Source organism: Gasterosteus aculeatus, chromosome 9 (assembly GCF_964276395.1).
Source record: "Gasterosteus aculeatus chromosome 9, fGasAcu3.hap1.1, whole genome shotgun sequence".
Lineage (NCBI taxonomy): Eukaryota > Metazoa > Chordata > Actinopteri > Perciformes > Gasterosteidae > Gasterosteus > Gasterosteus aculeatus.
Genome location: NC_135696.1, coordinates 3287773 through 3313250, shown reverse-complemented (window position 1 = coordinate 3313250; position 25478 = coordinate 3287773). Strand labels below are relative to the sequence as shown.

Here is a 25478-nt window from a genome sequence, read left to right as displayed (position 1 = left end):
TACTTTGTGATGGAGTATGTGCCGGCGCCGCTAAGGTGCTTCAAGTGTCAACGCGTGGAGCATGTGGCCAGTGTGTGTAAGGGGCAGTGTCGGTGTGCTAAATGTGGGGGCCCACATGAGTATGGGAAATGTGAAGCACAGGCTAAAATAAGGTGTTGTAACTGCGGCGGGGAACATAGTGTGGCATATGGGGGGTGTATTGTGCAGAGAAAGGAGGCAGAGGTACAGAGATACAAGATAGTAAATAAGGTAACATATGCAGAGGCAGCAAGGAAAAGCCAAGGCAGCAGGAGGGAACAAGAAATAAGGGCCCAGGAACAGCCAGGGGTGATCACAGGAAGAGGGGAGGGGCAGGTGGTGGAGGGGGGAGATAAGAAGTATAGTCATGGGGGATGCTCAGTTACAGAAGAGACACTGGTGATGAAACGGGTGGATTTTTTGGCATTTCTGTGTCATATTCTTAATATGAGTGAACAGGTTAGGAAAAAGTCGGCACGGATTGAGATGGTTGTTAGGGCTGCTAAGGAGTTTATGGGGATTATGGAAGTAACAGCAGAGCAGAGGGCATGGCAAGAGGTGGTGTTTTGAGAAGGCTGATTGGATCAAGTTCAAGTACTTGTGTGAGAGGGAAGGACGGAAGTTGACGATGGAGGGATCAGTGAATGAATGTGCTCAGGAACTGACAAGTATGCTAGTGGCAGCAGCAGAGGTGGCTATTCCAGTCAGTAAGGGAGGTGGTAGGAGGAGGGTGGTACCGTGGTGGACTGATGAATGTACCAAAAGAGTACGTGAGAGGAATAAGGCGTTTAGGGCACTGAGGAGAAGCATGACTGATACGAAGGTGTTGGAGTATCAACGTAAAAGGGCAGAGGCTAGGAGAACAATAAAGAGAGCTAAAAGGGAAGTATGGCGTGAGTTCTGCTCTATCATTGGGAGGGGGACGGACATTGGCACAGTGTGGAAAATGTTCTGGAAAATTTTGGGTAAAGGAGGAAATGCGGAAATACCAGTGAGAGGACAGGGTATGCTATGAGATGGTGAAGACGGCACCTGATAATGTAATGGAAGCTATAGTAGGGCTGTTTAACAAGGTGTGGAGGACTGGAGTGCTGCCGGACGGGTGGAAGAAGGCGGTAGTACTGCCGTTTTGTAAGGATACGTGTTCAAGAATTGGAGCCTGGTCGGGGTTATCAAAAATTCAGCCGAACGGGAAATTTATTTGTCAGATCACAGGTCAAGTATCAGCGCTGCGTTTGCAAAGGCAGGAGCAGTTCAGGCAGCACACCGGCCGGAAGAACAACTAACTAACATCAGCAAGAACATCATGTTTTATAACCCTTGAAAGACAGAGAAGGAAAGATTTCTATTGGCCCTAAACTGGCGTAGAGGAGTACCTTCCACCTCCCGCATCTAAAGATCCGGTCACATCCAATGTCCAGACTCCTGACTTAACGTAAACATCAGCGAACAGAGTGTGTATGTTGAATAGTGTTGGTGTGTCTCTAACCCCCCTTTGGCTGGTAAATCTGCTAGTTGACCCGCAGACCTTGCATTCCTCAGCCAGGACATAAACTGACTCCCCATCTTGTCAGACTCGTGTCTGCCTGCTCCTTACCTAACTCTTAAATCAAGACAAGACAGCGAACCCCCAACTAAGCCCATGAAAAGAACTTTTGATTATCAGTTTGCTAAACCGGGTAAAGATCCAGGGAAGGTGGATAGCTGTAGACCAATAGCGTTGACCTCAAACTTATGTAAACTGATGGAAAGATGATAGTGAAAAGATTCTACCTGGAAAGTAAGGGATTGATGAGTGAAGCACAGAGTGGGTTCAGGAGAGGAAGGTCTACTATGGATGCACTGGTGGTGGTTAGCGCAGAGATAGCCAAGGCACTTGCTATAAAGGAGAAGATGGTGGTGGTGTACTTTGATATAGAGAAGGCGTATGACACTATGTGGAGAGAGGGGGTGTTAATGAAGTTAAGTGCATTGGGAGTTGAGGGCAGAATGTATAATTGGTTTCTGGATTTCTTGTTTGACAGGTACATACAGGTGAGGGTTGGGACAATATTGTCAGAGAGGTATGAGGTTGCTAATGGCACCCCACGGGGCAGTGTGATTAGCCCTGTGTTGTTTACAATCATGATAGACGATGTGTTTAGGGATGTAGGTAGAGGTATGGGTATGGCACTATATGCAGATGATGGGGCATTGTGGAAGAGAGGTAAGAATGAGAAGTTTGTAATGAGGAAGATGCAAGAGGCGGTGGATGTGGTGAAGGAATGGTCCAAGAGATGGGGTTTTAGGATGTCGGTGACTAAATCGTGTTTCATGGTGTACTCGAGAAGGAGGGTGGGGGAGGTTCAGTTACATATGTATGGACAGGAATTGGGAAGGGTGTTAGAGTTTAAATATTTGGGGTTATGGTTTTATGAGAGGCTTACATGGAGGAAACATGTGGAGTTTATAGAACAGAAGTGCAGGAAGGTGCTGAATCTGATGAGGGCTGTGGCAGGTGTAGACTGGGGGGCAGATAGGAGGACACTGTTGTGTATATATCAGGCATTGGTTAGATCCACGATAGACTATGGGTGTTTTATTTATGGAGCTGCGGCCAAGATGGTGATACAGCGATTGGACAGGTTGCAATCACGAGCACTGAGGCTGTGTGTGGGGGCTATCAGGACCACTCCGGTAGTGGTGTTGCAGGTGGATACAGGGGAATTGCCACTGAGCTTGAGGAGGGACAAGTTGGCGCTGGCGTGTTGGGGCAGGCTGAAGGGGTGTGCTGAAAGCCACACGGCGGTTGTGGCAACTAGGGAGTGTTGGGAGAGGGACAAGAGTAGTTTGAGGATGTATGGGTGGACAATTGGGCAGAAAGTGATAGAGTATGGCTTGGAGGGGATAGAGATAGGGCCGGCAACAGCATTGGGGCCCATCCCTCCGTGGATGTTCCCGATGCCAAGAGTGGATGTAGGTATGATGGAGGAGAGGAGGGAGTGGGGCAAGGAGGACGTGAGTGTGTGTGTGTGGAGAGGTATGTCTGTAAACGGTTTTATAGTTTTGTAAGGGTGTATACTGATTGATCTAAGGTAGTGAATGGTGGTAGAGTGGGTGCAGGAGTGCATGTTCCTGAGTTCAGTGTGAGTATCTGTCAAAGAGTCACTGATAATGTGTCGGTGTATACAGCAGAGATGGTGGCTATGATCATTGGGTTGAGATGGGTGGAGGATGTGACACCATGTAGGGTGCTGATATGTTCAGACTCAGCAGCAGTGTTAAGCAGTGTTATGGATGGTAGGTCTGACAGGGAAGACCTATTGGGAGAATTGATGGGGATATTGCTGGGGTTGGAGAGACAGGGAGTAGAGGTGAGGTTCTGCTGGGTTCCTGCGCATGCTGGAGTGGAGGGTAATGAGGTGGCTGACATGGTGGTAAAGAGTGCTGTAAGGAGGACTGAGGTGGATGTAAGGGTGTCGTTAGGGCGCAGGGAGGTTAAGTCGTTTAATACGGGAAGCAGGGATTGCGGACTGGGGGAGACAGTGGGGTGAAGGTGGTAAAGGGAGGCACTTCCGGGGTATAAATAGGTCAGTGAAGGAGGTTGTGGGAATGATGGGGTGCAGGAGGGAAGAAGTAGTGTGGAGTAGGTTAAGGTATGGGCACACAGGGTTGAATGGCACGTTGAGAGTGGTGGCAAAACATGACACAGGTTTGTGTAATAGATGTGAGGTGGTGGAAACAGTTGAGCATGTACTGTTTGTCTGTGGGAGGTATGATAAGGAGAGGGTGGTGTTGTATGGTAGTGTCAGGGAGACTAAGCGGGGCTGGGACTTAGGTGGGGTGCTTGGGGGTGGAAAAGGGAAGGAGGCAGTAATGAAGGCAGTATTTATTTTTCTCAGGAAAACAGGGCTTTACAGCAGGATATAGAAGGGAGGCCGTGACCGGCCTCACACTCCAGTGCAGTAGGTGGCGGTATATGCACCTTTTAAGTTGGTTGCGATCTGCCAGTAAACGAAAAGAAGAAGTCACTTTGTCTGGTCACGTTTTTGAGTAAGGACGTCACGTCGATGCACCGCTCACCTACCAAATTAGGTATAGTTTGCTATCTGCCTACCCGTGCCTCCATTGTTTCCTTTGTCCTCCTGGTTCCTGTGGCCATCCCGCTACTCCCATCTCACCAGTCTGCAGTGTGTATCCCAGTGATCTTCCACCTCCTCATCCATCCTCAACGAGAACGACTGTCAGTATTCCGATTCTCTTCATCCACATTACACCTCCTCTGATACCCTCACCGTCCAGTCCTCATTGACTTCTGCGGTCAATAAAGCTGTAGTACTTAATATCTCCCTTGTTGTGAGTCTGTTCCGTAACAGATAATGCTTCACTGTGAATATTATAAGAATCCGATAATCGGTGGCGAGAGGGTGCATCGCCAATTTCGAAGAACAACTAAACTGTTGTAATTCTACTCCACATCATCGGATTCTGTGGCATTTCGAGAGGCTTTCATTTCTAAAATGGTACATCAGAATGTCTGTGATGGTTATTCTCTGGATGAAGTGGAATTACTGTGTAACGATTCATTTTTTTCCTTTTAAATCTAATCTGAAATTGACCAGATGAAGTCTTGTGATTGATAGTTTGGCTCATATATGGTATTTTGAGAGGCTTTCATTTTGGAATAGTAGATCCGAATGTCCTGCTTATCTCTGGGTGACACCTTGGGGATGTATACTATCCGACTGAAATGAAATGATCATGTAACTATATATAGTTTCCTTTTAATTCTAACCTGAAATTGACCAAAAGTAGTCTCTTGATGGAGAATTTGAAGGAAATTGGGTCATGTATGGTATTTTAAGAGGCTTTAAGTTTTTTAATGGTACATCAGAATGGCATGGTTATTGCTGAATGACACCATGGGGATGTGTATCTGAAGTGAAATGATCATGTAATTATAGTTTCCTTTTTCAATCGAATCCAAAAATGACCAGTTGTAGTCTCGTGATGGAGAATTTGAAGGAGGGACTCTCTGAGGGACACCTTGGGGGATGTGTACTATCAATCTGAAGTGAACTTATCATGTAACTATTGATAGTATTCTTTTAAATCTAAAAGATAAAGATACATTTAAAGATATTGTATTAGTGCATCCCAATAGCTGTAATGTTAATACATCCAGCATGTAGCAGCAAAATGGAACAATGTCAATGACCCGCAGCATTTGGCGCTCAACTAAGTTGGCAGAGCACTGACGCTCTGCCTCCCACTACTGCAGAGAGGTTTGCTCCCTAATTTTTTCAAATTGCTTAATATTGATCGTGTCAGGAGTCCAAAGTCCATCGACTCTTTCGCTGCGCGTTCTTGGTACCCATCAATTCACCCGCCAAGTGATCAGCTGACTGTTTTCGAGATATGAAGGACACGGAGACATGTGTACAGACAGAACGTTTCCTGGCTTTTTAGTTGGATTACGCTGCTATGGGGCCATCTGCTGGCCAAATAGCTCAAGGTAACAGTTTGGATGGATTCAAAATGCCATAAAAATAATCTAGATGCAAGCTGAAGTGAATGGAACGTAGAACCCTTAGACAGTTATCTACAAATATTCACTTCAAGCCCTTACTGGACAAAAGTGGATTTATTTGACATGGGTACACAATGAGAGATGTAAAAAATATGAGTCATTCACACAGCTGGTACAGTGTGGGTAACCACGCAGCCATCTGACTGAGTGTCGGCTCACTCTGCTTCGTTCTGCCCATATGCGGCCAAATGTGACCTTCGGCCCATTACATTGTTATTCGGCCCAGACTAAGGTGTTACAGGCACGGGCCTAAAATGACATGACATCACAGCCGTGGAAGCCTCCCTACATTATTTATGTAAACAATAAACTAATGTACGGAGGCCCATTTCCGCCTGTAAACAAAAGATGGAAATCTACTGGGGGAAAAAAATTGATAAAGTCTCCGATATACCGGTACCAGAAAAAAGCGTTTCAGAACTGAACCAGAACCAACATTTCGGGTACTCATCAGGAAAAAAATATATGAACGCTTCATTTGGTTTGAACAATTCAAGTCCAACATGCAATGATTGATTTGAAAATACCCCAAACACAACTTTATTCATTGTAGTATTAGCAGAATAAATATACTATGCAATTCCATTCATCATCATGGAGGGGTCTGGGCGGGATGCTCATCCAGTCGACATGTGTTTTGTGCACCTGGAGAAGATCTATGCAATGGATTTCCTCAGGAGGATGGCCGAGCGTCTCCCTTAGAGACATGAGGAGCTTTGAGTAGAGCCGCTGCTCCTTTATAACCACCGAATAAAACCACCTGTGTGGTTCCTGCTGCAATGGCAACATGAAGATAAAAGGACACTCCAAGCAACTCAGAGAAAAAAGTCAGGGGATAGTTACAAAAATAATTCCAACTCCTTGGACATCCCACTGTACCGCACACACCAAGCATTTAAACACACGAGTGAACGGACCTCCTTCTCTTTCAGTCATGGATCAGCCAAAATCAAAACAGCAAAAACAAAACTTCAGTGACGATGAAGTTGATGTGTTATTTGGGCATCGGTGGTGAGGAAATGTATGTCTGGACTCGTGCGCTGTAGCAAAGGGTACTGATACTATGACCGTTTGAAATTATCCTGAGGCCAATAATTGTATTGTAGCGAGGAGTTTACCAACTGAAACTGCTTCAACTGAAAAAGTGTGATTTTTGTGGCAAAAATCCTCTCAGCTCGTCTCCTTGTCCCATGTTGCCGTCTGGCTTGGATGACTGCCGTCATTTCTTCAGGACGCGTATGCGAGGAAACCCACATTCTAGTTTACGCCTGCTTTTAAGAGGCGCAGAATTTTCACAGCATAATGGATTCTGTACATTATTAAGCGCACTTACACATCCACTCCCACTCTGTGAATGCAACGCTGCGCCTTGTTTGTACATACCTTATGATATTAGCCAGTCCTTCATCTTCTATACCGTTTATCCTTAAAGCGAGTTAGATATCACTGCTAATTATTCTCAATATGTGTAGATGCATTTGCACTTATGATTATACAGTATGTCATCCCGGTTGGCAATGAGCGAGAGACGGGCGACACCTTGGACTGGTCACTTGTTAATCGCAGAGCCGACACAGAGACAAACAATCATTCACTCCCAGTCACACACCTGCAGGCAATTTAGTGTCACCAATAAACCTAAACCCCAGAGCATGTGTTTGAAGCCAAAGTTCCTGGAGACAACCCACACAGACATGGATAGAACATGCAGTCATCAAAGCAAATAAAGGTCAAATAATTTACTGGAAGCTATGCTGTGTTTTTCATGGTTTCCAATCATTAACCTTCTTCCCGCCACACTTTGTTATCTGTATTCACCTTTAACTAACTTCATCATTTAACTGTTATATTATCATATTCTGAATCTAAACTAGGAAATACAAGTACATACTTCTTCTATCTCGATATATATTTCCTAACTTTATGAAATATATTCATTAAAGATGGTGAGAGAGCACCAGCGCTACTCTGTTCTTCATCCTCCTCAAGCTCACATCCATTCTAGTAAGTTGTTTCTTTTTATTTTGTTTGAATGGGGAAGGTCTCTGGATGAGCCTCACTGACTTCCTTTCGCTTGCATACTGAAATCTCTGAACTTCATAGTTTATTTCCACAATCATTGGATACAAAGAAAACGGTATCATGTATCATTTTAAATATGTTTTGCATCTTGGCGAACACATGCAGAGAAATATGAAACCTAAGACTGACAAGCATTTAAAAGTTCTGTTGGATTCAGCCATTTAGCTCTTAGTTTGCCGTGTGTGTGTGTGTGTGAGTGTGTGTGTGTGGCGTTTATGCTTGCATGCATGTGTAAATTGTCAAAGTGCAAAGTAAATTGTCAAGCAAAATAAGTTGACTAATACCTTCTGAACAGATACGACCCACCACCCAAGCTCAGATCATCACCATTCTTAAGAGAACCACATCATATACCTCCAAGCATTGCTCCCAGTTCATTTATGACAGAATATTATTCAAGGCAGGCTTTGACTAATCGGGACCCTGCTAACATAAGACCACATAGATGGTTGTGGTCTTCTCTGCGTTACCAGAGGCCCGAATGTCCCCAATGTGGACTAAGAGCTAAAGGGCTTTTTGCACAACAAGCATCCACACTCTGGCACTATTTACCTGCTGTAAAAAAGGTGTGCTACATACAGCATGTCCCACATTTGAAATCTCTTCTCAAAATTGCAATAAATCAATAAATCTTTCTTGCTTTGAATGACCTTGTAACTAAGATAGTCATATACAAATACGTTTAACTTTATAATCTTTATGGCAGCAAGTCAAGAAGCAGTTTGCTCTTTTTCATCTGAAGAAACAGTAACATTCCCAGCAGGCTCACGTCAACATAGATTATGGCTCTGCCACTATCTCATGAAATTTAATCAGTGTGTTCACAAAGGCTTGTAAACTCGCAAAACGGCAATAAAACATTGTGCTATTTCCTTGTAGGTGTCTCGTATCCTTGATTTAGAAAGTGATCCTAGATTTAGAAAGTGATAAAAGGTAATAATAATCCACTGTAGACTTACAGGAACACTCATTTTCCAGATGTGGACACGGCCCCTTGTGGAGTATCTCTTGATGATAAAAAAGATTATGGCCTATGACCTTCATTCAAGGCCTCGGTATTACTATTACAAAGTAGTTGTAGACATCATTCAAAAGGGAACGAATAAAGCAGACTTCAAGGACTGTCTTTTTTCATCTACGTAATATATCAACGTAGAATTTCTTGTCTCAATGTAATGCAGACAAATGAGTTCACACATTTGTTACATCTAATCTAGATTACTGCCATTCTTCATCATCAGACTGCTTTTATAAGTCTCTAACTCTGTTTGATATCGCTTAGAGTTAGGGCTGGCTCAGGTTATCCTGGACCAGCCCTTAGTTAAGCTGCTATAGGCCCAGACTGCCGGGGGACTTCTTAGGACACACCGAGCTCCTCTTTACCTCTTTGTCTCTCCCTCCTTCTCTGTCTCTTTTCTCTCTCTCCTTCAAATAATTCACATCTCATTAATGCACATCACTAATTCAGCTTCTTCCCCGGAGTAGATCGTAGTTCCATCTGGACCCTGGTCCGGACTCCTGCCTGGCCTCGCTGACACCTACCGCTTGTAACACCATTGATATTCACATTTCTATTGCTGTAAACATGTCAGGGATTGAGGGGAGGTAGGACTCAGACGCAGAGTTCACAACAAAATGGACTTTAATTGTCAAAAAGGTTAAAGCAAAAGGCCAAGGGGCAAAAACTCACAGGAACCAGGGGGAAAACGGGAGACAGAAACTACGAACGTCCGCGACAAAAGACAAGGACATGCGTGGCAAAAGACAATGACGCGACCAGTGACAACAGACACACATGGCTTAAATACACTAGGGAGGTGCAGGTGATTGGACACAGGTGGAAACTATTAGACGATCACAGGGGATGACATGACAAGGCAGGAAGTGAAGTTACCCGGGGACACGAGTGGCAGAAAACTACAAAATATAACATGAAGTGAACCACACCTTGACAGTACCCCCCCCTCAAGGGCCGAATTCCAGACGGCTCAAACTATAGAGCGGACAAGGGGTGGGAGGGAGGGAAACCAGAGACGTTGGTCGGACCACCCGGGAAAGTCTGGCGGGCGCCCGGCGGGCGGCCAGACGAGCGGGGAGCCTCTGGGGGTCGGCCCGGCGGACGGTCACCAAGCCGGCTCCGGAGCGGCGACTGCAGGGCACGGAACGTCTCTGGAATGAATGGCTCTGAGACACTGGAAACCTCTGGGGTCGTCGGCGGTAGCTCAGGGACACGGGAAACCTCCGGGGTAGTCGGCGGTAGCTCGGGGACACGGGAAACCTCCGGGGTAGTCGGCGGTAGCTCGGGGACACGGGAAACCTCCGGGGTAGTCGGCGGTAGCTCGGGGACACGGGAAACCTCCGGGGTAGTCGGCGGTAGCTCGGGGACACAGGAAACCTCCGGGGTAGTCGGCGGTAGCTCGGGGACACTGAACACCTCCGCGGTTGTCGCCGTCGGCTCGGGGACACGGAACACCTCCGCGGTTGTCACCGGCGGCTCGGGGACACGGAACACCTCCGCGGTTGTCACCGGCGGCTCGGGGACAGGGAACACCTCCGCGGTTGTCACCGGCGGCTCGGGGACAGGGAACACCTCCGTGGCTGTCGGCGGCAGCTCGGGGACAGGGAACACCTCCGTGGTTGTCGGCGGCAGCTCGGGGACACGGAACACCTCCGCAGTCGTCGTCGGCTCGGAGACACGGAACACCTCCGCAGTCGGCGGCTCAGCCCCCCCCATAACCCACCCCGTAGCCCCCCCTCAAGGGCCGGATCCCAGACGGCCCTCAAATCACCAACGGGAGGGTGGGAGAGGACCATGGGATGGGAGGGAGCCTGAGTCTCGGAGCGGGGACTGGGGGCGTCGGGGTCATGAGTCTCGGAGCGGGGACTGGGGGCGTCGGGGTCATGAGTCTCGGAGCGGGAACTGGCCGAGTCGGGGTCATGGCTGAGAGTCTCGGAGCGGGGACTGGCCGAGTCGGGGGCATGGAACGTGGGGCCGGTACTGGTCGAGTCGGGGGCATGGAACGTGGGGCCGGTACTGGTCGGGTCGGGGGCATGGAACGTGGGACCGGTACCGGGGGCATGGATCGTGGGGCCGGTACCGGGGGAATGGATCGTGGCACTGGTACCGGGGGCATGGATCGTGGCACTGGTACCGGGGGCATGGATCGTGGCACTGGTACCGGGGGTCGGGGGCATGGATCGTGGCGCTGGCTCGGGGGTCGGGGGCATGGATCGTGGCGCTGGCTCGGGGGTCGGGGGCATGGATCGTGGCGCTGGCTCGGGGGTCGGGGGCATGGATCGTGGCGCTGGCTCGGGGGTCGTGGACCTGGATCGGGGCGTCGGATCGGGGGTCATGGGCTTGGGTCGGGAGGCCGGGACAGGAATCTGCTGCGGCACAGCGCGGGACATTTTGCGCTGCGACAGAGCGGGGTCGGGACGTCGCTGCGGCCCAGCGCTGGACATTGTGCGCTGCGACCGAGCGGGGTCGGGACGTTGCTGCGGCCCAGCGCTGGACATTGTGCGCTGCGGCCGAGCGTGGGGAGCATAGGTGGCCTGGAGTCGGACCGCAAGGTCCATTACCCGCTCCCAGTGGGTCTCGCCGCCGGACAACAACGAAATGGCCTCCTCCTCTGGGGACCATGTGGTGGGCGGCGGATGGTGGCCCAGATGCCTACTGAGGGCTCCAGAAGGGGAGACAGAGTAGTACAGGTACCCAGCTGGAACCCCAGGGAGGACCTTTCCCCCATTACGAGCAGCCCGCTGGAGACTCCGTGGACCGCCCATTGCCAGACGGGTTCCCCTGAACTCGTCCAGGGGAAAAAACTCTGCTGAGTCCTTTCTTGGTCGCGTCATTCTGTCAGGGATTGAGGGGAGGTAGGACTCAGACGCAGAGTTCAAAACAAAAGGGACTTTAATTGTCAAAAAGGTTAAAGCAAAAGGCCAAGGGGCAAAAACTCACAGGAACCAGGGTAAAAACGGGAGACAGAAACTACGAACGTCCGCGACAAAAGACAAGGACATGCGTGGCAAAAGACAATGACGCGACCAGTGACAACAGACACACATGGCTTAAATACACTAGGGAGGTGCAGGTGATTGGACACAGGTGGAAACTATTAGACGATCACAGGGGATGACATGACAAGGCAGGAAGTGAAGTTACCCGGGGACACGAGTGGCAGAAAACTACAAAATATAACATGAAGTGAACCACACCGTGACAAAACATTACTGCGCATCACTTGACTTTCAAAACATACATTGTCAGTTAATACATTTTTTGTCGGTTAAATTCTTAAGGTAATTTAATCATCCCTAGTTTATGTTTTGATCAGAGTGATTAAAGGTTTGGGTGGGCCGCAAAAGATTTTCAGATTTCAAAGTGGGCCGAGGCATTCTTGAGTTTGGGAACCGGGGCCATAGACCATTGTATCCTGTTGCAGAGACTAGAACATTTGATTGGTATCAAAGGAACTGCACTCAGCTTGTTTAAATCCAACTTATCGGATTGATCCCAGTTTGTGCTTGTAAACGGTGAATCCTCAAAGACCACCAATGTTGGTAACGGAGTCCCACAAGGTTCTGTACTTGGACCGATTTTATTTACCCTCTATATGCTTCCTTTGGGCGATCTTATCAGGAAACACCGCATAAACTTCCATTGTTATGCAGACGATACTCAACTGTATCTGTCGATCAAGCCAGAAGAGACGGACCAGCTAGTTAGACTTCAAGAATGTCTTGGAGACATCAAAACTTGGATGACCGGCAACTTTCTGATGCTAAACTCAGAAAAAACAGAGGTTATCTTGATAGACCCAGAGCGCCTTCAAAGACAGCTGTCACGTGATACGGTTTTTATGGATGGAATTGCTCTGGTACCCAGCAGCACCGTCAGGAATTTGGGAGTTCTCTTCGACCAGGATATGACCTTCAACTCGCATAGAAAGAATACTTCAAGGACCGCCTTTTTTCATCTGCCTTTTGTAAATCTCTTAAGCCTCTCCAGTTGATTCAGTTTGCTGCGGCACATGTATTAACAAGAACTAAGAAAAGGGATCATATTACTCCTGTATTAACTTCTCTGCACTGGCTCCCTGTTAAATCAAGATCCCTGTAGATCGTAGTTCCTTCTGGACCCTGGTCCTGACACCTGCTGTGGCCCTGCTGACACCTGCTGCTGCCATCATCATTATTATTTTAGATATTATTTATATTACTGTACTCTTAAACCAACATTACCCTCTCCTAAAGGTTTTGTGCTCTCCCTCCCCACAGGCTTCTGTGGATGGTGGTTCTATCTGATGGTGGTTGCCCCTGCAGTCGTCCTGGCTTACTATCCACAATTACTTGAATCATTTCTGTCATAGGAATTGCATTTATTAGACATTGTTCATTCTATACACATGGCATCCATTGTAATCTGTCCATCCTGGGAGTGGGATCCGTCCTCTGACGTTGTCCCTAAGGTTTCTTCCCTTTTTTCCCTCTTGGAAGGGTTTTTTAATTTTTTGGGGAGTATTTCCTGTGCCGATGGTGGCTTTCGGGACAGAGGATGTTGTATGTGTTCAGACTGTAAAGCCCTCTGAGGCCAATTTGTAATTTGCGATTTTGCGCTATACAAAATAAAATGAATTGAATTGACTGTAAAACCCTCTGAGGCAAATATGTCATTTGCAATTTTAGGCTATGCCAAATAAAATTAATTGAATATAATTGAGTTGGTGCTGGGGCTCAACAGAAAATAGTCGAAGAGTGTCTGCAGCTGTAACATTGACAGTTATAAGTGACAAGTAGAATTCACACCTGTTCTTAAGAAAATATGGCTACTTCCACTAAAAATAGCGTTCATACACTGGTTCCATACTATCTACATCTGTAGTCATCACCTATAAGGGAAAAAACTAACTGCTAACTAAAAAAGGCCCAGAATAAGTTAAACTGGACCCTTTGACCCACCTGAGCACACAGTCAGCTGTTGGTTAAATGTATGTTGATTTTATTTACCTGTAAACGTCTGAAGCTTACATTATAGCTTGCTTAGCTCCGCTCTAACACGACCGTAGCTGCAAGAAAACAGCCACATGGAACCATTAATTAGCCACTTATGTGTTGACTGTAACCGTCCGTGACCGCTTTGACAGTTTACTTCAGAGAGGAATAAGAAAAGGTCTACCAGCAGGAAGACGAGCAGGACCAAGCTGTCTCCTTTAAAATACAAATACAGAACTAATATCCAGTTCAGCTGGAAGCCTTGACCTGATCAGAAATCCCAACAATAAACCAGCTATCAGGAAAAAAGAATCAGAGTTCAAGTTCATATCTTTATGAGCCATCACCATCTTGCAGGTGGGGCTGTGTAACATCAGACAAACAGCGTCACCCAGTGTGTATATAAAGAGCAGGGATACCTCCTCATCATCACTGCAGCACTTAGCTGACACCTGAATCATTCCACCTCACATCTACCCGACAGGTAAGACTGCTGCGTGTCTCTTCATCCATTGGAGCCCAATACTTACTGCTTTCCTCTCAGCATTTATCAGTGTCTTTTTTTCTCCACACAGAAAGTTCAATCGCTTATCACCATGAAGACTCTCCTGGTCCTCTCCTGTCTCCTCTGTGCTTCATTTGCAGGTGATATTCACACACAGTTTAGACAGAACATATGCTCAGGTAGTAGTGAACATTTGGGGGATCAGGGGTAACGAGGTCACCGACACTGTTGTCTTTGTGTGTGCAGCTCCAGCTGAAGACAAAGGGAAGTCCCCAGGTCAGTATTAACGGCTTTAATACTCAGCAGACAGTCAGCGTGGTTACATGGATTCGAATAAATGGCTTAGTCGGACTGAAATCGAATTATCCGTTTCATGTAAACACCTTTGTCCGACTATGTGCAGTCCGACTACAATCCGACTAACACCCCTGGATAACTTGATCCGATCCAGTTGATAGTGCGACTATTGCGGCATGTAACGGTGAATCGGATAAGGAACTGGACTTTGCGTCTTTGCGCATCCTTGAGATCCCAACGGCGTCTTCTCTACGTTATCAAATCAGGCAATAGCGCCATTCGCATTCGCTGTACTCCTATTAACATCATGCAAAATAGTAGAGGGATGTAGCTTCACCTTGCTCTCCGTTCGCCATCTTCGCGTAATCGTATCGGATATGACATGCTTTCGGCCAATGATTCGATTTATTCACTGCCATGTATATTGGGATAATAGCACTTGCCCCGAAAGATAGCATAGTCCGACTAAGCAAAGATTCAAATTATACCATCATGTAAACACACTGAGTAAGACCTTTAACCATCTAACACCACTGCTGATGTAATTCATCCACAGATGGAACAGTGCAACAGAAAATGGCCATACCTGGTTAGTGTCCTCTTTAAAATGTTTTATGACAGCTACCCTACCAAGCATGTGTGAACATAAGCTTAACAAATAAGCTAAATGAACTAATATCCAGAGACAGGACATCCAAGTTCCACTGTTACGCTCAGATAGGTCACTGAAAAGAAAAAGTAACCATCACAGTTAGAAATGTTAGCATTTGTACGTGGCTATGATAGTGGTTCGTAGAGCTTCATGTCTCCTATTTGTTGTTCCTATCTATCAAACACTCAGATCATTATACAAGTGCAAAACAGGTGATCGGGATCATTGTCCCCAATCTGTCAAATCAGCAGACCTTTTCATGGATGTCAACCAGGGGTAGTTCTGTCTGTCCGCTTTACTTTGTCAGTTATTTTTGGTCTATTTTTAGTTGTCCTTTGGTTTGAAGAACAAACCATAGCAGAATGTTTAGTGTGGGAAGCACTTTGCGTGCATATCATGCATATCATATTCAAGTGCTGTACTAATAAATCTTTACTTCTACATGTAAACAAGTAGATCATCAGTCAGTAATACTGACAACTAAAGGATCTCTGATGAAGCTGTTGATGTTTCAGAGATGGGGGAGAAGATGGTGAAAGATGGGGAAGTATCTGTGCCAGAAGATTCGGTCCCTGTTCCAAGAGATGGTAACGAAAAAGGACACATATTGAAACATTTCAAAACACAAATACGTTATACATTTAATTGATTTTAATTAATTTATAAACAATACTCATTGTGTTGACTGTTCTGTGTTGGTGCAGCACCTGTGTCCGAGGAGGAAGCAGCACCTGAATGTACGTGCACATCACTGTTCGAATCCCTATTTTCTGTTCCTTCCTGAGTGATAATGTGATGGCAACAACCATGAGAGAGAAAATTGAATAAAAGCCACACTCCTCTCTCCAAATATCACAAACAACATGCGGAAAGAATAAGCACGATGCGCTTGGATGACTGTAGCAGTATTTTGTGGGTTAACTATAACTAATGTACTATGCGCCAAAATATATCAGACGCATGGAGACAGATGTCGGTTTCATTAGACAGTTGTTGTGAGTGTGTTTAAGTATTGAAGGCAACCTCTAATGTGTCCACAGTTCGTTTCGACTCCTGTCCCGCAGGCTGGTTCAGCCACGGCTCTCGCTGCTTCACCCACGTCAGAAGCTCCATGAGCTGGTACGACGCTGAGGTACTGCTACCGCTCCTCTTTGTGTCGTTATTGTGAGCAGCTCAGTACGTGATACGATCGACCTTGTCGTTAACAACTTGTTTGACTGGATGTTGAGCAGTCCGTCGCCATCAGGCCATGAAAGAGTTTACTCAACTGTCTGCGGCTTCCTCTGTCTAACAGGAGCACTGCAACAGCATGGGTGCCCAATTGGCCTCGGCCACCAACCCCAAAGAGTACAGATTCCTCCAGCAGTTGACACAGGCAGCCGGTTACAACACAGCATGGCTGGGAGGTTTCAACCTGCAGGTATGAACATAGTAACATATACCAGTCAGTTCAGGTCAATCCCTGGACCTGGTCCAAAGGAGCTCTACAATCACACAGGAGACTCAGGCGACGCTTCCTTACTCTCCTCTTTGTCTCTCAGGGCCGGTGGATGTGGATCGACCGTGAGGGTTTCTATTACTTAAACTGGTACAATCCGTCATCCTCCAGCAGCCGCGCCTGTGTCTACCTGCACACCTCCGGTAAGTCCACCTGTTCCCTTCACCAGTTGATGTTTTTACTACGTTCGCCTGGATTTCTGTTCTGAGAAATGGGAATATAAGTTATTTTCTTGACACAAGGTTTGTCCTTCTTATGGTCTGACTGCTAATTTAGTAAATGTGTTAATCACAGAGAGTGAAAGATATTACAGAGGACATTGTGTTGTCTCATTTGCTACTTAAAACATGTTACTTATTCTTCTGTTTTATGAATGAAATTTCAGTTGGTTGGAGTAACAACGTGTGTGGCACTGGTTCTTCCTTCATCTGCTCCAAGAATGCTTTTGGCTGCTAAGATAGTTCAAATCATCTGAAGCCTCCGAACGGAAGAGCCTCTGCATTCATACTGTCTGAAGACGACTCTTGATTGTGGTTGAGTGTCTTATTGAATTATTGATTAACACAGCTGGTTCTTTTCCCATAATAAAGACTTGTGAGGAGGAAATAAAGTGTGATCTTCATTTAAGACCTATGTTGAACAATGGCTGCTGAAGGTCAGTAGTAGATTATCAATGCTCATTCTTCTGAGAGGAACCTGAGTCAGCAGCTCATGTTCAATGCATTGCAAGTAGTGTTGTGCATTTAATACTTGGATATATGGTTTGGGTGCTATAAGAGGGATACTCAAAGAAGATATCAGGAAAGATTTATTGCCATAATATGTCAGACATACAAGGAAATTGACTTGACGGTTGGTGCGTAACAGTAGACAGTACGACAATGTACAAGACAACAGTGCAAGGAATAAAATAAAATGTAATGCTATGGGTTAGTAATATAAGGCTATGGGTTAGTTTAAAAATAAAGGAATAGAAGTTCAAGTAAAACATTTAAGAAGGAAGGAATCCACAGCGGTGACGGGGGAGTCACCGAGGATGATGGGGGAGGGTGAGACTCTGTTCTTCCTTAAATCCACAACCATCTCCACTGTCTTTGGAGCATTGAGCTCCAGGTTGTTCTGGCGGCACCACGACACCAGATGGTCAGACTCCCACCTGTAGGCGGACTCGTCCCCACCAGAGATCAGTCCAGTGAGGGTGGTGTCATCTGTAAACTTCAGGAGCTTAACAGATGACTGGAGGTGCAGCTGTTGGTGTACAGGCAGAGAGGAAAGAACGCAGCTGCAGGAGCCATATACATTTGGTATTATTTCATTTAATTTTGCTCTGTGCCACTAGGGGGCTGTATGTGCTTTGTGGCTCAGCTGACCTCGGATCAGCCCAGGTAGGCCATTTAACCTGCAGGAATCTCAGATACAGGTGTTGCTAATTTGGGAAGCAAACAGTTTTCGACTGTGCCAGTGTGCGTGTGTGCCTTTGTGGTGAGCAATGCGGTTTGTTATTTTGGGTACATGTATTATCAGTTAAAGTTTTGCCGTTTTATGATATTTGGATGTAAAATAAACATGCAAGGTAATTGTAACATCACAGAACTCTCCGTTTTGCTGTATTCGAGCGCACCGGGCGCACGTCTAAACTAATCCACCATATTAGCAACCAGTACTAGACTTCGTTTACGACTTTGTCAGTACAGCAGCCTTGGGGGGAGCCGGTGCTGATGGTCTGGGGGGCTGAGACACGTTTCCCCAGCTTCGCGTGCTGCTCCCTACCGGACAGGAAGTCAGTGAGTCGGGCACGAGCAGCTGGGGTAGTTTGTCCTGCAGCAGAGACGGGATGATGGTGTTGAAAGCAGAGCTAAAGTCCCCAAACAGGATCCTGGCGTAGGTTCCTGGGGAGTCCAGATGCTGGAGGATGTAGAGGAGGGCCATGTTGATCATCTACAGACCTGTTGGCTCTGTAGGCGAACTGCAGAGGGTCCAGGAGGGGGTCAGTGAGGGTCATCAAGTGGACCATGACGTGGTCAGAGTGTCCCAGTGCAGCACGAGGGACGGTGTGATAAGCCCGGCTTACTGTCGTGTAACATTGATTCAGCGTGTTCTCCTCTCTGGTGGGGCATATAATAAACTGTACTTAGGAAGTTCATGGGTGAGATTTCCTTTGTCCCTGAGGAGGACAATAACTAAGGAGTCCTGGTTGGTTCGCTCCACATGCCTTATCTGGTCGGCGAGTGTCCACTGTGCCTCTTGCACGTTGCCCTGCGGCGGCATGGAAACACCGACCAGGATGAATGAAGCAAACTCTATTGCTGATTTGCTTTAGTTCTTGCCGTTTTACTGCCAGTTCTATCTGTTTGAAGTTATCTTGCTTGCTAGTTTGAACTGCTGCTACTAGCAGTAAGACTGCTAGTAAGACTTGAATCCTTAAACTCTGTTTGTCAAAACACCTCATGGTGATTGTTCACTGATTGGTGTCAACAATTGGTGTTTTACATTTTGAGGAGTTTTGGTCGAGGCCAATCGACCTTTTGTCTCCTAAACGACGGGGGAGTGGTCAACGCTGCGGTAGCCAACTTCCACTAACGAGGAAGTACTTAACTAGAGGTTGAGTGAAACGTTAGCATAACCTCGCAGCACGACAAAGACAAAGGAGTCTTTCGTGGAGTCAAGACAAGCAGGACAAAAACAAAGGAGTCTTTCGTGGAGTCAAGACAAGCAGGACAAAGACTAAGGAGTCTTTCGTGGAGTCTTCGGGGCGGCTGAATGCCGCGCCGTCTTCTGCTATTTTTAATAATGTGTTTGACCCCTTTACGTGTTCGAATCTCTTCACGCAGATAGTACAGGCCTCGTGCTAGATCTGCTCTCCACCTTAACCACCGTAACCTTTCCTCTCTCACCGATCCCACCCGCTCCGCACACGTCCAGCACCTCGACACAGGAGGCCTCTGGAACTGCCAGTCAGCTACTCGCAAGGCAGACTTCATTTTCGGCTTCACTATCCAGCAGTCGCTTGACTTCCTCGCTCTCACCGAGACCTGGATCACACCTGAGAACACATCCACCCCAGCTGCTCTCTCCTCCGCCTTCTCCACCCCACGGTCTTTTGAATTCCATGCTGTAACAGTTACTCACCCGGTACAATTAACTATCGTTGTCCTTTACCGTCCGCCAGGCTCCTTGGGTCATTTCTTGGAAGAACTGGACATTCTCCTGTCCAATTTCCCTGAAAATGGCCCTCCGCTCATCCTCCTGGGTGACTTTAACATCCAGACAGAAGTGATCTGACCTTTACACCTACTTTCTTCTTTCGCTCTGTCACTCTCCTCCTACTCACAAAGCCGGCAATCACCTTGACTACATCTTCACTAGAAACTGCTCTGCCACTAACCTCTCTGTAACTCCACTGCATGTGTCTGACCACTTCTTCATCTCTTACTCTCTACCACTCTCTATAACTAACGACCCTGCTCCATTGACTGACTTTGTACCTGATCGTCACAACATTCGCTCCCTCTCTCCCTCCTCCCTGCCCTCTTCTGTTCTATCAACTCTCCCGTCCACTGACTCCTTCTCACTGTTGCATCCGAATGCTGCCGCAGAGACTCTCCTCTCAACTCTTTCCTCCTCTCTAGACTCTTTCTGCCCTCTGACGACACGACGAACTGGCAAATCCCCTCCGGCTCCGTGGCTGTCTCAACCGGTGCCATGAGAGCCACCATGGGAGCATCGGAGAGGAGATGGCGTAAATATAAACGACCAAAGCTCTTTTCGATCTCCGGAATCTATTCGATCTATGTTTCCTGTTACGATTCGCTCCGGGAATCACAACAGCAAACATAATTGATAACAAAAACAACAATAAAAACAACAAAAAACGAAGCGCACCGAAGCACCGTGGCAGCCATCGTTGGCGCCATCTTGGGTCTTCAGGAAATTAAATGAATAACAATGGCAAATGAAAAAGGACAACGGTCAGAAGTGGAGAAAAGAGTTTCCACCCATTCTTCCCCACTGATGTAGATCCCTCTGTTGGTCGGTTGGTGTCAACCTCCAACAACCGACTCAAATAAATGTGAAATGTAAAGTAAAGTGTTGAGTGTATATGTATACAAAGATGTGGTGCGACCAATTGCCTTCACAAGTCACATTTGCAAGTCACATAATTAGTAAATGCAATTTAATCTCAGTATAAATACACCTTTTCTTTAAAAGCCTTAGTTTGTTAGAGAGTGTTACTGGACAAAGAGCATCATGGAGACATAGGAGCTCAAACAGCTCAGTACATAAGTATGTTTTAAATGAGTCACTGTAGCACAGGCGGCACTGTGTGCGGTAGCACCTGTCATCAGTGTGTGAATGATTCGTAATATGTGGTAGAAAAGCATAAACCAGAAATCATCTCTATTACTATACTACTGTTAATTCTAATAATAATGTTGTGATTTAACCCATGAACTCTATTCAAGACAATATACTTTTGGTTTAAAGAATATATTTAGTTTATTACACCCTTCAGGACCATACAGATAGCAATGCATTCAATTCAAACAGCAATCTGACCCACACATGCATACACACACATATATATATATATATATATATGTATATATATATATATATATATATATGTATATATATATATATATATATATATATGTATATACTTGAATGTTGCGGAATCATGTGTCGTCGGACAAACACATAGAAGCATGAGAAGGACTTGAAGTCGTCTCGTACAGAAGCGGCAGCAGCCTTGTGTCATGGCGCTGCGGCACCGTGGCGTCTAGCAGGTCGGCTTCACCTGACAGATGAACGGGGAGCGCGTGCTGCAGCCGTGATTGGACCAGCCCGCTGCAAAAACATCAGCATCATCAGCTTTGGCCACAGAATGACATGCATCATGTGTTGCTGCTGTGGGTTCACTGGTGTCCTATCAATACCTTGAGAGTTGAGCTTGAGGCACTGGAAACTGTCGGTGAAGCTCTCTATTTCCCAGTTGTGGTAGTTAAACACGGAGCCATCTCCCCACCTCCAGTTGCCCTGGAGGAAATTATCAGTTGGTGTTCAGTGTCTCCACATGTACACGTTTAGTCTAAAGCATGTTTGTGACGGGTTTTGATCGTTTCAGGGCTGAACAAGATCAATTCCAACTTGTCTATTAAATTGTACATAACTAGTAATACTCCAAAAACTTCCTCATAAATGCACCAAAACCCTTGAAGTACTTTTATTTGAATTAGGTTAAACAGCAATAACGCTTTAAATGCATTGTAGTGTGGAAAGCACACAGACAACTAACAATGTTCTTAAATAAAAGTTTTTTTTTATGTGTGAACAAACCTCAAAGAAGTATCCTCCAAGCCAGGCAAAGGTGTGTCCTCCAGTCCTGACCACTCGCTGGAGGAACTGATACTCCCAGATGTTGTGGGCTGAGGCCAGGCTGCCATCGAAGCTCGCACAGAAGCTCTGCAGGACGACACAACATCTGTTAAACCTATCCTAAGAAAAAGATCCAAACTTCGTCTTTAACTTTGTCCCCACCTCTGCGCCGCTCCAGGTGTCGACGTGGTTGGCTAAGTAGTAGCAGTTACCACGGAAACCAAGCCAACCATCAAGGCAGAAATGGAAACGAGCTGAAACCAAAAAAAGGACAAAAAATGACCATCTTCACTCATACTGTGAGTTTTGGGGGGAATTTACTAAGTATCTCAGAAATATTTTTTCCCCATCTCTCTCCAGCAGCATCAGCCCCATGTGTTACTGTGACCTTCTTACCTTCAGGTCCACTCGCTACAGCTGCATCCGGCCCTGTAGAACCCAATGACAAGGTCTGAAAGGTCAACTCAGCCATGAGTTCTTTGTGTTCACATCCATTATTTCCTCTCAAGGCAAAGCTGGATTGAATGTATCCTATTGTATCATTTCCATATCAGTTAAGAAATACGGCAACGTAGGTTTTTCCACAATAAATACCAGTTGTTTTATTGCTACATATTTGCTCTTTAGAGGAACCAATTTCTTATGTAAGAATGTAGATTGGAACGGTTCCCTTTACTGTTTTGCCAAGTTTCCCGTTTCAATGAGATAAACCCTGACGAAGCAAGATGCTTCACACGGCAACAATACACACAACAGCGCGTGGTGCTGTGTGGTTTGGTGGATGTTAAAGTAATCACCTGCTTTTGGTGGAGGACTGTTGTTCTGTTGAACTGCAGCAGCCTCGACTGGAACAACTGAGGGAGAACAACAGAAGAGCATTAATGTGCATCGGTTTCCTCTGTTGAGTTGCAGAACAATAGACATTAGACAATAACAATGGATATGAATGAACACTAATTCTACATTTAGTGTCTTGGCTAAATTAAGGCTTGAACACCTTAACCCCCATGTTCAATGCATCATCTACATCCCACGCGGTGTAGTTGAAATGGAAAGTATTGGATGAGTGCTGCGTCTCACTTGTGGCGGCCCTGATGGACACAGCGACGCAGCCGATGACGGCGAGGATCAGCGCAGTCTTCATGACAGGAGCTACTGAGGTCTGCAAGGCAGGTGGGAGGTCTTCAGGTGGGAGACAGGTGAGTGATGGCAGGAGGCTCAGGGATCATCTTTATATGTACACTGTCGTTTCCTTCTCGTCACAGGTATTGAACATTTGGACTTTGCCCTCTGCGTCAGTATCGCGTTGCAGGAAGACGGAACCGTTTTCCCATCAGCGCCCAAAAAGATGATTAAACAATGATATGAGTCCAACAAAGTGGAGACATTTCCCAGAGGACACGCCCCAGTTGTGCCCAGCTGCCTTTGATTAAACAAGTCTCCAGTCTTCTGGAATTGCAACGAATGTGCAACAATGATTGACTGTAACAAGAAAAGAAGACACACCTTCATCTCTGGGAGGTTTTATTATATATTGTTACTCATAAACATCAAGGCAAGGCAAGACTATTTTATTTGTATAGCGCTTTTCATACACAAGGCAGACTCAAAGTGCTTCACATCATCATCATCAACATTTCATAGAATAAAGTGAAATAAAATGCAGGAAGTAAAAGACAATTAAAAACAGAAAATAAAATTATAAATTAAAATCTTATTTAAATTGTTTAATTAAAGGCAGAGGTTAAAAGTGCAATGTAGGTAAAATTTAGCAGAAGGCGAAGCTGAACATAAAAGTTTTCAGTCTTGTTTTAAACGTGGTCAGAGTTGGGGCAAGTCTTAAATCTTCAGGAAGTTTTTTCCAGCTGTTTGTTGCGTAACAACTAAATGATGCTTTCCCATGATTTGTATTTACTCTGGGAATCACTAACAGATTGATCAAGAATCGGATTTCATCAGCCGTTAGCTTCGACAAAGTTCTGCCAGTGACTGAACTTTATATACTTATTTTCCTACCAAAGAAAATTCTTATAACTAAATCACAGATGATTTTTTCCCATGTTAATTGTTGTTGTTGGTCACAGTTACAGTTAGTGAACTCTAGTCATCGAGAATGATTCGGACGAGTTGTTCAGTATTAAAGTACGGTGCTCTTCAAGCTATAACACCCCTCTGACAGGGTGTTAAAACATGGCTGGCAGATCGCAAAGATGAGGTCATTCTCATAACTGAGACTTCCTTCTGGAAAATAAGATACAATTCCCAGCGGAGTAATTATAGATCCTGCAGGAAGTGCAGATAGGTATAGGTTTATGGAGGGGGAAGACCAAGAAAGTTAATGTTGTTAAGTGGTGCTGGTGGTTGACCTCGGATGTAAACTATTATCTTATGAACATCGAAGCACAAACATCTTGATTATTGGATGATGAGAACATAATGTGCCTTTGTGGGAAGAGCAAAGCCTTCCTATTGTCTAAGTAGTACTGACTAATGTCAAACATTATTGCAGCTACGAGGTGGACAATGTGGTATAGATGACAGACCCATTACAGATGTAATCTTTGTGGATTGTAAGTGTTAGTCTAAAAATTGTGATTGTGGAATTCTTGCTTTGGATTTCCATATTGCATGAATTAAATGTTTGCATTTTTTTCACAAGTTTATATTGTTAGATACAGTATATTAGATTGAGTGACTAGTCCGTTATTTACTGGATTTGAAACCACTCAGTGGCCTTTGGGTGTGGAGTCTGCATGTTCTCCCACATTATACATAAGTCATTTTTAAGGGATTATTGTCAAAAAAAGAAACATTTTAGTGTAGTTTGTAAGATATTTCTTCTGTAGTTGCGCAGGCAGAAATCGTAGTAAAACTGCCTTTTTATGAGGAGCAGTTATTTATAACTACTAATCAATATAGAGATACGCTGCAGATCACATTGAAGAAAAATATTCTCCTTCGAGCCGGATTTGAACCAGCGACCTAAGGATCTCTGCTCAACCACTACAGTCCTCCGCTCTACCAACTGAGCTATCGAAGGCCACGTGGAAACGGGAATGGGCTGCTGTGAACAAAGATGAAAATGTTGCACGAAGAATAGTGGTTAACGGTTGGAGATGTGTAGAAGTCTGTAAAACGTATGTAGTTAGTGAAAAAAACACGAAAATATTGCCATATGGCAAAAAAAGAAAACATCCTTCGAGCCGGATTTGAACCAGCGACCTAAGGATCTCTGAACAACCACTACAGTCCTCCGCTCTACCAACTGAGCTATCGAAGGGTACATTACTTTAGTTATTAGTGAGACATTTTCAAGGGCCTTGAATAAAAACATTGCTGTAATACACGTCGACACGCCATTACACTGTTGATATGCACAAGCGCGTATTTCGGTCAATAATAAAATTACGTTAAAGCTGAATTAAAACAGTAGTTTTGAGTTATGAACGTTACGTGACGTTACCGGTGATCAGTCGGTATCTGGAGGACT

General features: G+C 45.7%; 2 protein-coding genes and 2 non-coding genes across 4 annotated transcripts; 1 reads left to right on the top strand and 3 right to left on the bottom strand.

Moving 5' to 3' along the window:
* Positions 1–14013: 14013 nt before the first annotated feature.
* LOC120824724 (galactose-specific lectin nattectin-like) lies at positions 14014–17215 on the top strand. The gene is made up of 10 exons (XM_040185704.2): positions 14014–14144; positions 14236–14305; positions 14412–14441; positions 15019–15051; positions 15630–15701; positions 15819–15851; positions 16155–16246; positions 16409–16534; positions 16656–16755; positions 16998–17215. The coding sequence occupies exons 2-10, from the start codon at positions 14257–14259 to the stop codon at positions 17066–17068; spliced, it is 606 nt and encodes a 201-aa protein (XP_040041638.2). The 5' UTR covers positions 14014–14144; positions 14236–14256; the 3' UTR covers positions 17069–17215.
* Positions 17216–21090: 3875 nt separating this feature from the next.
* Positions 21091–23182, bottom strand: LOC120825681 (rheacalcin-1-like). The gene is made up of 7 exons (XM_040187431.2): positions 23069–23182; positions 22786–22842; positions 22385–22417; positions 22151–22242; positions 21950–22075; positions 21550–21649; positions 21091–21460 (listed from the first exon to the last, which is right to left on the bottom strand). The coding sequence occupies exons 1-7, from the start codon at positions 23130–23132 to the stop codon at positions 21393–21395; spliced, it is 540 nt and encodes a 179-aa protein (XP_040043365.2). The 5' UTR covers positions 23133–23182; the 3' UTR covers positions 21091–21392.
* A 1760-nt stretch (positions 23183–24942) lies between these two features.
* On the bottom strand, positions 24943–25028 carry trnay-gua (transfer RNA tyrosine (anticodon GUA)). Its single transcript is given in 2 exon segments — positions 24943–24978; positions 24992–25028. It is a non-coding gene; the product is annotated as a tRNA-Tyr (tRNA).
* A 154-nt stretch (positions 25029–25182) lies between these two features.
* On the bottom strand, positions 25183–25268 carry trnay-gua (transfer RNA tyrosine (anticodon GUA)). The gene is given in 2 exon segments: positions 25183–25218; positions 25232–25268. It is a non-coding gene; the product is annotated as a tRNA-Tyr (tRNA).
* Positions 25269–25478: the final 210 nt, after the last annotated feature.